A 12,758-nucleotide genomic window follows, 5' to 3' on the forward strand; every position below is an offset into this window, starting at 1 on the left:
CTGTTGGAGATATATGAACTATTTATAAACCCTTTCCCCAGAAAAAGTTCCATGAATCCTGATCTTCCCAGATCAGGAACCCTTGCTTCATATAATGACATAGAATTAAAATACCTTTAAATTTCTCAATTCACAGGAATCATTTCCACTTGGTTTAGATCCGGGCACAACCAAATCTCGGCATTCTGATCTAGAGGTTTGTCTTTCACCCAGGAAACAAAATAATTTTAATATTAAATTTGAAAAAAAAATTTCAATGTATTTTTTTCATCTTAAGTTGAATTTTTAATATAAATACTTTTTATTGAAAAAAACTCTTAAAAGGACATTTTTTAAAGTGACATAATTCCAATACAAAGGTGACTTAGCTAACAAAATTAGGTGCTGGGCAGTGACAAAAGTGACAAAAGATAGGTGATTGCCTACTTCTTCATTATCTAATCAATAGCAATTGGAGTTAGGGTTAGACTGTGGGAAAGGCAAAGTATGTAGATGAAACTACATTTCCAATTACAAATAGCTAAAGGATAAGAACCAGGGTATAGCACTTCTGTGGACCTCCACAGTACCTAGCATTGTCTATCAATAATATGAACCAAGAAAATGGCTGGAGTTTTTCTATTTTTATTTTTAATGTTTTGGAGTGGGAGAAAGTCTCCTTTATTCTTGAGCTAGGTATTTGAAATAGAGATGAACAAGATGGAATGATAGTGACAATACTTTAAAGCTTAACCTTGACAACCCAAATGTTCTTTTAATGTCAATGTTTAGTCAAGTCTAAATATAATAGAAATGTAATTATAAAAGATGTTAACTAAAAACAATCGTTGTATTTCTAAAGTTAATTTGCAAAATGATTCTCTGGACTGTAAAGAGCCTTTTCCAATATAAATATTACAAATGGTGGTCAAAATTAAGAATAGACCAAAATAACTCTCCTTTAGCTGAGCTAGATGCTACATTTCCATTTCTTAACAGGATATAAACACGCAAATTGAGGGAAGGGGAACACACTGGATGTGACGAACAGTATTTCATTTGTACCTAACCTGTCCCACTTCTTGAAGCCCTAGACTCTGAAGCAAAAGAATCATCATCTTTCCCACTGACAGCAATTCTCTCCTTGAACTACCTGGAGCAAATATTTGTTCCCAGACCTCCTTCTACCCGTTATGGAGACTCTCGAACACAACAGAAAGAGATTCTTAGCAGACAGCCTACCCATAAGTGAGAAATCCTCAAATATCAGTCTTTTAAGCTTAATGTTGGCTTAATATTTTTTCCTAATTTTTAAAGTTCCTTTAATGAATATTTTTAATGAGTGAAAAGCGAAACAAAGTTATTTTCTCCACTCCTTCCTTTGTTACTGACAGCATTTAGAGACTCAGTATCTTCTAAAACTGAATAAAAACTTAATCATAATTACTATTACTCAGTAAAAGACTGTAAGACCATTCTGCCATCAATCTTCACATATGGACAACAAATTTTAAAAATTAAAACTCAACATACCTTTTTATAAAACAAGGTACAACTGAATCATCTGTCTTCACATCACAGTCTGGGCTATTTAGAAGGTTAACTGGGACTCTTCCAAATGGGCATGACTAAAAATATTTTGAAAGATTAAATAACCAACTAGGAAATTAAGACTTAACTACCACCATCTTAATCAAGCAGATTGAAAGTAACTTACCTGTTTAGTTTTGTTGGTTTGTTTCAATGAATTCCGATAACCTATTTCTGCATCTTGTGGGGGCATGTTCTCTCTAAACAGAAAGAAAATACCCCCAATTTTTCAAAGAATAATATTAATATGTATTTCTACTCTACGGCTAAACATTATCACACACAAAAACATATATATAGATACATGTAATTAAATTAAAAAACACAGATGTATTTATATAGAAGATGAACATTTAAAAACTGTTTCCATTTCCTTACCCATACAAAAACCTGGCTTTGGTAGTCTGTCCTCTGGAATCACAGCCGTTGTTCCTATTCTGTAAATGCCCAAGTGAACTGGAAAATGATTCTTGGGCAGTTAATACCGTAGATGCTGTAAAAATTTTGAAACGATGATTAAATTTGTAAGAAATAAGAAAAGTACAAAAAAGTAATCTTATAAATAAGAATATTTTAAAAGTCAACTCATAGTAAATACTTGACCCCAAGTAAGATATGCAGACATGAAGATGTTACCAAGATAATTCTTTAACTACTTCTTCAAATTCTCTTAAATTATATAACTATTTCCCCAGGGCAAAAGCACATTCTCTATTTCTAAAAGCAAAAAAAAACCCATTCTCTTGCTTAGAGTTGTTTTTCATGTGTTAACAAAAGTTTATTTAGCAAAAAAGACAAATTTGCACAGGGTCGTAAAGACTTTTTTACTTCTCAAAGTCTTACTTCCTTTACAATTTAATCTTAGATTTTAACCACTCTACATAAATAATACTTTTCTAGAAAATACTATCCTGAATCTTTATTTGAAGTACTAGCGACCACAGAAAAGTATTAGTATACATTAATAGTTACCTGATAAAGTCTTCTTTTCCTCCTCTGAAAGCAGCTGCTTTTTTTGGAGGTTTAAATTCCGTAGGGCAATTTCCAGCATTTCTAGTGGTACTGCTCCACGTTCCACAGCTTTTTGAAGAAGTTGTTTACTTTTTTTGACATTACCTAACAAAGCAAAAGATAATTATCATTTTAAGGCAGTAATCTTTACCCACCACCCAGATATTTATTCATCAGGACCTAGAAAAAAAACTCAAAAAGACTTAAAAAAAAATATTTATTCCAAGGCTCATGTACTTTATTTCATATGCAGATAATCAACTCTCTTCTGATAACAATGCATACCAAATAGTTTCCTTGCAACATGTAGCTGACGCAATCCTGCATTAGTTTATTACCACCGTCCACTTTCAGAAGTAACAGAAGTGTAACAAAGCAGTTACCAAGAGTGGACAGCAAAGGTCAATCACAACAGTTAGAAACAGGAGGGTGTTCTAGATATTACAAAAGTGCCAAGAGCATCAGTCTCTCACAACATGCTGTAATAAGTATCATACATAATGACATTTAGTTAAGGGAAGGACGACATCTTTTGTTAAACAGCATCTTCCATCTAAAGAATTTTGGGGGAAAAATATAATAAATACAGATTAATCTTTAGCTATCACACTCAGCTATATCAGCCTGAAAAAGAATGCAGAACAACTGAGGAACTATCATAACTGTCTTTCTGAGTATGGACAGATTACCAAACAAATTGGTAAACTTACCCCTAGCATTTGACTTATATTAAATGTATACATCACATATCTTACAGAATATTATCAACATTTATGGGAGCCACTGAACTATGCTATGCACTTGGCACTTAGGGTATAAAAATGCTTAGGAGATGATCTCGAGCTTCTGGTAGTTTATACATTTTAAAAATATCTTTGATAGTGATTAAGTCTACATTTATTCAGTAGTGGTAGAATTTCATATGTTGTGTATTTTAGCACAACAAAAGAGAGAAAGGCTTAGATTAGAATTAAGAAGCTTAATTAATCAGAGAGCTTAGTACTGAGATCTGAGATTTCTTTAAGAATCTGGTAAAAACTGAAATGTCCTCCATCCCTATTAAAATACACACACAACAGACTGTGCATAGGATTTCAGGGATGTTGCATTATTTCCTGACAGCCAAGCTATCAACTGTGCTCAAAATAATCATAATTTGACCACAATGCACTACTGTGCAATGCATTTGACCACACTGCATCACTGTGCATTACCACCACACTGCAGATAAAGTGGTACAGATAAAGTTCATCTTTTTTTACAGATAACTCAATTTAAGAGTTTCAATATTTATGTGTTCTAAAGATGTAAAATTTATGGTTGTTATTGAGAGCCACAATACCTCAAGAAATTTTGAAGTAGAATGGAGAGAAAGTAGCCTTGCCAAATTTTCTCTAACAAGCAAGGAGGAATCCATTTTTCTAAGGAAGAAAGGGATAAGGGATAATAGTTCTAAAAAGTAACCTGACAGAGCAAAGGACATATTGGAGAAGACAATTACTAGGACTCAGAAATCATCTGAATGGGTAAAAATTTAGAGTTCTCAAATCATTTCTGAGTCATATAATTCTCTTCTCCAGCCTCAATCCTGGGGAATACTCTCCAGTGACCAATCCCTGCTATGGAAACCATCACGGGGATTCTTCCAATAGTGTTAATATGTTTATCACTGGCAGTAAACTGGATCACAGTTGTAGCAGAAACAAGGCAGTGGGAGAATGGAAACACCTAGCCAGAGAGCAGACTGAGGGTGTTATCGAAAGGCCCCAGAAAATGAGAAAAGACTAAAGAATGGCCAGGTTAAAAATGTCTTAGGAAGAGATTGTCTTGGTCTTACCCAAAAAAATCCAGACTAGGAAGAACCAAGTGAACAAGAAATAGTTTCTACAGCAGTTTACTTTTTTTATTTTAAAGAACTACCACTTAACGCTACACACACACACACACACACACACACACACAGTTTACCTGACCACCAAGCTACATAGCTACACTTTAATGTACACTTTGGTGCTATGAAACCATAGCATAAGAAAAGTTTATGTAAGCTCTAGATACTCAAGCTAGAGCTTAAATATCTGATATCCTTCTTCCTACAAATACTCAGTGAAGCAGCTACTTTCCTTTAGACATTTCCTGAATCTAACTAGTAGCACATAGACAATGTTCGTGCTCATTTCCCTGGATTACTCTTTATACATGGAAAAGCTAGTATAACAGATATTCTCGGCAATTACGTTTAGGTGGCATTTTCCCCCCCATATTCTCATCTGATCAACTTTAATGCCTTTTGACTCAAATTTCCACTTCATATATATGATTTAATATTAGGATGTAAGTTGTAGTAAGTTATCCTTTACTTAAAATTTGAATTTGACATTTTCAGATTACCTTGTGACAGTTCGAATTGTGCAAAAGATATATGAACAAAAGCAAATTTCTTGCAGTTTGCTCTGGCCATTTGAAAGTAGTCACGTGCATCATCTGGCTCTTGAATACTGTAATAAAAGATCTGAGTCAAAATTTAAGAAAAAGAACATAGCTACTTAAATTTGATAATGCTTCATTCAATTTTCCAAAAGACATGGGATATTGCTTTTCTCTGTGGATAAAATTAAATACTAGTAAGTTATTTTTTAAAAATCTTTTTAGGCAGTATAAAATAAGTAAACTTCTGTGGAAATGTGCATAGAAAAGAGTTTACATTAGACTCTTGTTAACTATAAGCAAAAGTTTTTGGAAAAAAATATCAATTTTCTCACAATACTGACATGTTTTTATTTTCTCTCTTTGCAATGTAGTTACATATTATGTAACATAGTTAAACATAGTTAAAATGCTAGTACTTACGCTTTTAATTCAGCAAATCTCACTTGAATTCTAGCAAAACTCTCATTTTGGCCATATTTATCTGGGGGAAGTGCTTCAATTGCTTGACTGTAACGACCAATCAATTTATTTAAAAGAGCATCACTTAGAGGAACACTGTTTTTCTCTAGTTTCAGCAACAAACTCAACCAGTCCTCTGGGCTGTTTGCCATCATCATAATTTGGTTAACAGTTCCCGAGTTATCTAAATAAGGGGAACAAAATATATCACAAGAGAAGACATAAAACAAATGCCAAATTGCAGTTTTCCTTCAAAATATAGTCAAGCATTTGTACTCTCAGTATCAACGTACATAAAGTCCTTGTAATACTTTTTAAAATTGTAAAAGTTCATATAAATGTAACTTATTTGTTGTATATTTATCTTTTATCTAGGTATACTTAATCCAAAAGTTACATATTTTGAAGAAAAGAAAAAATTTGAAAATAAGTGGGATTTTTTGTAAGTAGCCTTTAAAAATTGGATGTAGTTTAAGAAAAATTTTATGCTGTTGCAGGATAACTACAATTTTAGCATCCTACCTATCCATAGAAAACTAAATCTCTCCCACCACCACCTGTACTAATTAACTTAGAAAATTCTCCCATCAATGATTTATTCATTAAACTTACTGCTCTGGTCCTAACAGAACCTTCTTTACAACCGTACTCATTCAACATTATCTCTGTATACCTCATACTTACTTGTAAAACAACCAAACCAGCTTTACAATAAAAAAAAAACAAATGATATAATCATTTTCTTCTCTCCAAGTAACCTGTATTTCTCCCAGAGGCCCTGATAATTTCTTAGTCCAACAAACTCATAGTTACCATGGTGTAGACCTTTGGAATTTATAGGATCTCTAGTGACGGTCAGGTTTCTCTCTGTGGAACCCCAACCAACAGAAACAGCAAGAATAATCTTCAGACAAAATTTTCACACTGTAATGTACTTTTTAGTTTCTTCAGTGTTAGTTTTTTAAAAAGATAACTTGAATGTCAGTCTTCTGTTCAGGATATTTTGGTTATTACTAAGCATTATTAAATTCAGATTTCCAGAGAAGCTATCATTCCATCTATAAATTTCAGTCACTTTCAACAAAGCCTACATCTTTACTTTTACAAATAAAATTTGTTTCCACTTTCTACTAAAATATAGTACATGCATAACTTTGCTTTGTCGTTTTAAATTTAATTTGGTCTGACCTTAATTTTCTATTTTTACCTCCTACTGCTTTCCTAAGAAATTAGTCTGTGAAATGCCTAAAAACACACATTGCCATCTGTGGCTTTGCAGACACATTCCTCATGCCTGAGTACCCTATTCTTCCTCTAATCAACAAATAAAACATTTGTGTTTTATCATGCTAGTATTCCTATGATGCCCAGCATGCATTACAGCGCAGCATAGTGAATATATAAATTCTCACCTAGAAAGAAACTATGGTTTCAAGCACCTTTGAATCTTCCTTAATACTTAAAATACTCAATTGCCTTGATGTACAACCTTTGTTAGTGTGACATAATTAAGTACAATTATACTCTATTAAGACTTTGCTTAACACCAAAACTATCATTTTCTAGGTTTTTTCAAAGTGAACATTGTCAGCCACCATGATTAGATCACAGGTTCTTCCACTTATTTTCAATGTCTCATCTATTTAATGGTTAGTATACATGTAACAAAATTATCCAAAGGTCACCATTCAAATGACCAACCATTTGAAATACAGTAAAGAATGAGGCTTCTGAGCTAATACTTTTAGAAGAGCTAGAGTATTAAACTCTGGGCACCTTCACCCATTAATCATTGTTCAATAAATGTTTAAGTACCTACCTACCATGTGCCAGACACCAAGGTTCTGTGGATATAACAGATAAAAACCCTGCCCTCATGTAGCCTACATTCTAGTGGAGGTGAAAAACAATAAACACATGGGTAAATTATAAATAAAGTGATTAGTACTATTTATTTACCTTAGAGGACACCCAACAAACAGTTACTAACTTAAAAGAAAAGAAAAACTCACCTGTAGTGTCAGCAGAAATTTTATTCAAGCTTAGTTCATCAGTAAGGTCTTCATTTTTAAACTTATTTTTAATGTCTCTCACTTTGTTCATTATGGAATCAATTGTCAATTCTCTGCCACTTAAATCCTCGGACTCCATTTCTAAGAAAAAAACTGAACTAGTCATAATTCCTATTTAGCATCAAAGAAAAAAAATGTGCTGGCTTTTTACAACCCAGACGACTAAAGCATTCATTTTGTGAACACATCTAAATGCAGCTATTACTAGGCTAATATTAATGGAGCTAAGTGCACAATAAGGTACACATCTTTGTAATTTATTCAGCAAAGTTTCATAGGCCAAGTACACTTTTTTCCCCCAATATAACATCAATGACGTCACACTTTAGAACTCACTCTAGAAATCTGTAAATTTAGTGTCACTTAAAAAAATATGATGGAGTGTTTGCTTGGATTCTGGAAGCTACATACATATAAAGATTGTTTAGATTCTGGTAGTGACATAGGCAAAGAATTCGTTTGGCAACGAGAATAACAATTCTTTTATTCGCCTGCTTTACGTGAGTAAATCTTCACAGTGCAAGTGCTTTCAAAGCAAAATATGAACATGATGGGGCTTTACTGATAATTAAGAAATCCACAGGTTTATTCTTGTGCATATCTAGCAGAATCATGATTTGCCACCTTAATCCAACACTAAGAAACTACTGTACTGGTACTGAGCACTTGCTTATCTGCATGGTGGTGGTGTTTGTTCAATAAAGTGTCTGCAGTCTTACTGTTAATCGTATTTTTGTGACTCTCAAACACCAACTCAGTGTGACTGATAACAATGCTGCCCCGTCTTCGGATTTAACAATGAAGAAGTCATGAAGTTGCAGCAAGGTATCACTCTACCTCTTAAGAGAGGTTTGAAAGGTAACTGTCAGATCACGGCCACCCCTTTCTTTCCCAGTTCCAACCCGCAAAACAAGAGAGACCGTCCTGTGGAAAACGATCTCGTGCGCAGGTACCCCACCACCCCTTCTTTCCAGCGTGGGCACACCCACTTCTTACTTACTCAACAAAACCTCCTGCATCACCCCACCGGCCAGACGCGCTGAGGCACTGAGACCTCCCCTCCCCCTCCAGCTCGTTTAGCCGCGTCGCATACACGGCTGCAAGCTGCCCCGACCTCGCCCCACCCCTCACCGACCAGCGTTGACAATGAGCCCCTACATCGGTTGCAGCCGTTCCTCAGTGCGCCGGTGAGAGAGAACTTACCTACTGGAAGCGGCGCTGGGGAAATGAAAAGCTGGAACCCAAACTCCTTTCCGCAAACACGTTTGAATTTCCCCGTCGCTATCTCTACCGTCTCCAGTTGGTCAATGCTAGCCACGTAGAAGCGTCTGTCGTGATTGGTTCGTGTGCGACGCGGCCGCCCCTCCTCCTGCGTCAGGCGAAGCCCGCCCCGGAAGAGCCCGCGGCCCCGTCCGCACCGGGGAGGTGCCTGGATTGGTAGGGTGCTGGCACTTTGCAGGCGGTCCCCGGGCGCCAGTGGGCAGGCTTTCCTGCTCTTTCCAGTTTAACCAGGCCGAATTTTTGCCTGGGAGGTAGCCACTCCCGGGCAAACCTACCTGGTGAGAGGAATATAGGGGCGGGGACGGCTGCTCCCAGCATCCGGACCTAAAAGATGCACCTTGGCCCAGCTCTTTACTGACCCCACCGCCACCCTTTCTCCTTTGTTCCACGCGGTACTCACGGCCCGGCTTAGAGAGGATGTGGCAAGAAAGGATCTTTAACTGGGCTACGTTCAGCCCTGCCGCCAGCTCAAGTATTTCAGTGCTTTTTATTCTTGAGCTTCTGCTTATGCCCTTCCATTATCCTTAAATGACTCATTGCTTTGTCTTCAAGCCAGGACCCTCCCCCTTGTCAAAATTCTGCGCAGAACTCAAGCGCCCATCATGATTGCCCTGCCTGAACTCGCCTTATCAGCCCCCCTCCCTCCGAGCCTGCCCCACTTAAGAGCTCAGGTGTCCTCAGGGGTAAAAACATCTCCCTAGTAATCTTCGCGGGTGCGAGGCTCTGCCGCTAAGTGGCTTTGTGGTCCAGGGCAACAGTTACTCCTCTTCTGCAAAATTAAAAGGGATGTGACTGTTGTGCCAGCATTATGACATATGTTCGGTGGTAGGACGGGTTGGTTTTGTGTATGTATAGGAAACTAACTGCAGCTGTCACTTGTTAACTCTAAAGCTGTCCTTAGAACCCTCACATTCCCAGCTCTGGATAGTCACCCAGTCAGCATGAGAGGAGCCCTTCTCAGTCACTTAATGCATCTTTCTGTGTCAGCTAGCTGGTATTTCTGCTTCAGCAGAGCAGAAATGACTTGCTATACCATGGTTGGCTAATCACTTACCTTTGCACCATTGCATCTAATGCTACTTTTGCCTGGAAAGAATTTATTATTCCTCCAATTTTCGTTGATCTGTTTGCGGCCTGATCTCAAAGCTTGCATTTTCCTGAAAATACTGTTGCTGGGCGACCTCACCCTAACACTTCTTTCTGTACTCTCGTTTGGTGGTCTCCTTCGGTCTTCTATCTTTAAATACCATCTATATGTTGATGGCTCCCAAATGTTTATCACCAGCTGAGCTCTCCTCAACTCCATGCTCAGATATCCACTGCCTACTTATTGTCTTCACTTACATGTCTCATACGCATCTTGAACTCAAAATGTCCAAAACCAAGCCCCTGATATTCCTACCCAAACATGTTTTTTACAAAATCTAAAAAGACAAATTCATTGTCCTAAATTTTTTAGCCCCAAAACCTTTGTGTCATCCTGATCCCTTATCTAATTCATAAGCAGATTGAGTCAGGGCTAGCACAAGAGATTCCTGGACTCCTACCAGTTCTCCCCACCTCCACTGCCACCACTTTAGTCCAAGGCACCTTCATCACTTACCTGATGGTACCTGCAGTCACCTCAATTTATTCTCTGACATAGCAAAGTCATCTTAAATCAGATTATGTCACTACTTTGCTCAAAACCCTTCAGTGCTCCCTTTCTAGCTCGGAATAAAATCAAAAGTCCTTATGATGGTCTGTGACTATTGAGCACTTGAATATGTCTAGTGCAACTGGGAACTGAATTTTTAAATTAATTAACCTTAATTGATTAAAATAAATTTAGATTTAAATTTGAAAACTGATATCTAATGGGATTATTTTTAAACTTTTTAAAGTAATTTTTTTTTGCTTTTTTCTAAACTTGCATTAGTCATGAATTTATTGGAAGACTTTTAAGTATACTTGGAACAACCTAAGTATATGAACCTACTTTTTCAACTGTAAATTTTGTGAGATGCAAATGCAGATGAAGTATTTCCAATGAAAGTGTCTGAGTAAGAAATGTGATGTACTGTTAAGTATAAAATACACTCTGGATTTTGAAGACTGAATAAGAAAAAGTAATAAACATTGATAATTTTAAAAATATCAATTACAGGTTAAAATGATATTTTTGCTATATTGAGTTAAATAAAATATATTATTAAAATTAATACACCCCATCACAGACCAGAGGAGACTAAGAAGACATGACAACTAAATGCACTGTGATATCGTAAACTGGATCCTGAAACAGGAGGATGACATTAATGGAAAAATTAGTAAAATTCAAATAAAGTCTGAGGTTTAGTTAATGATAATGCACCAATGTTGGTTTCTTGGTGTTGAAAAATGCATCACAGTAATGCAAGATCTTAACAACAGAAAAACTGAATGAACAGTCTGCAGCAATTCTCCGTACTATTTAATACATTTGGAATTTTTTGTAAATTAAGAATTATTCAAAAATAAAAAGCTTGTGAAAATGTAATTTCACCTGTTTTACACTTTAATATGACTGGTAGGAAATTGAAAATTACATATATGGCTTACATTGTATTTCCATTGGACAGTGGTGATCTGTCAAATCCTACAGTTTTACCTATTTGACCTATTTATTTATCTTGTTTATTTTCTGACTCTCCAAACTTTACCCCCACTAGAATGTAAACTCCATAGTACAGGAATTTTTGTCTATTTTGTTCATTACAGCATCCTTAGTGCTTAGAACGGTGCCTGGTACATTTGTAGGCACTTAGTAAATGTTAGCTAAATACATTTACAACCATTAGAGTATTTAAGAATCCTATTTTATTTAACAAATTTGTATACTTCTTGCATCACAATTTCTCATTTGGCTTAAAATCAGCTGCGTCTGACAGTGAATAAACTTTTTCATTTTCAGAGTCAAGCCTTTCACAAAGCAATAAAATTAGCCATAAGATTATGACTTATTTTAAGATGGTAAGTTTCACATTTTTGTCACATAAATGAAAGTTTGAACCATTTAACTTTGTCATTAGCATCATGTCACTTTTTTTGCTAATCTTTGACTTTTCAGTCAGCACAGCTGCCTTTTTTATTCCATTATTTATTTAATTATTTATTTTAATCCCCTCCAAGGAATTTTTATTCAATTATTGAGGTCATTGTTACACAAGCTCAGTAAGGCCCAGACTTTGATTTTAGAAACTATTTATTATACATGGATTTATTTTATGCATATGCAAAAGTTAAATTTCTGATCAATAATAAATCCAGTTCTTACAGCATGCAATCAGTTGTGTGCTGCTTTATGGTGGTTTATTCTGGATAAAACATTACTAGTGTTTGCTGATTTTAGTGCATTTAGGAGTGAGCCCATAAGAATGCTGAGAATTGTATGAATACTGTCAGGAAAGCTAACTATCACAGAATGGACCAAGCCATACACGAAATAAAAGAAAATAATGCCAAGGACAGGTAACAACATACCTCATGGATCACAAAGAAAACAGCAATGACACTTTAGATTATGTTCTACAAAGGAAAACAGCAGTGAGAAGTTAGGACCACTACTTGGACATCAGGTATTATTTAATCATGCAGGCAACAAACTATGCTAACAACAGAAGAAAAGTAGGATTCTCAGTTCCTATTTTTCTTTTTTCTCCAATATGAAGAATAGTGGTCAGAATGACAATCTTAAAAATAAATAAATAAATACAGGACAGGTTATATAAGAAAGACATTTAAATTCCATTCAAATTCTCTGACACAAATGTGTGTGTGTGTGTGTGTGTGTGAGAGAGAGAGAGAGAGAGAGAGAGAGAGAGAGAGGGTCTGGCTCTGTCACCCAGGCTGGAGTGCGGTGGTGTAATCTTGGTTCTCTGCAACTTCTACCTCCTGAACTCAAGCCATCCTTCCACC

General features: G+C 36.0%; 1 protein-coding gene across 4 annotated transcripts in view; it reads right to left on the minus strand.

Annotated features, from left to right (window-relative positions):
* TTK (TTK protein kinase) overlaps positions 1 to 9,537 on the minus strand; it is a 40,411-nt gene extending 30,874 nt beyond the window's left edge. For 2 of the 4 annotated variants that reach the window (XM_033235578.1, XM_033235576.1), the window contains exons 1-9: positions 8,745 to 9,537; positions 7,482 to 7,634; positions 5,431 to 5,653; positions 4,972 to 5,078; positions 2,542 to 2,685; positions 1,948 to 2,062; positions 1,697 to 1,769; positions 1,513 to 1,607; positions 115 to 202 (exon numbers count right to left, since the gene is read on the minus strand). In XM_033235578.1, coding sequence (XP_033091469.1) covers positions 115 to 202; positions 1,513 to 1,607; positions 1,697 to 1,769; positions 1,948 to 2,062; positions 2,542 to 2,685; positions 4,972 to 5,078; positions 5,431 to 5,653; positions 7,482 to 7,620 — 984 coding nt within the window. In that variant the 5' untranslated portion in view covers positions 7,621 to 7,634; positions 8,745 to 9,537. The remainder of the gene's footprint in view (positions 1 to 114; positions 203 to 1,512; positions 1,608 to 1,696; positions 1,770 to 1,947; positions 2,063 to 2,541; positions 2,686 to 4,971; positions 5,079 to 5,430; positions 5,654 to 7,481; positions 7,635 to 8,744) is intronic. The other 2 variants (XM_033235577.1, XM_033235575.1) reach the window with 2 other exon arrangements.
* Positions 9,538 to 12,758: the final 3,221 nt, after the last annotated feature.

Source organism: Trachypithecus francoisi, unplaced genomic scaffold (assembly GCF_009764315.1).
Source record: "Trachypithecus francoisi isolate TF-2019V2 unplaced genomic scaffold, Tfra_2.0 Lachesis_group15, whole genome shotgun sequence".
In the NCBI taxonomy this organism is placed as follows: Eukaryota; Metazoa; Chordata; class Mammalia; order Primates; family Cercopithecidae; genus Trachypithecus; species Trachypithecus francoisi.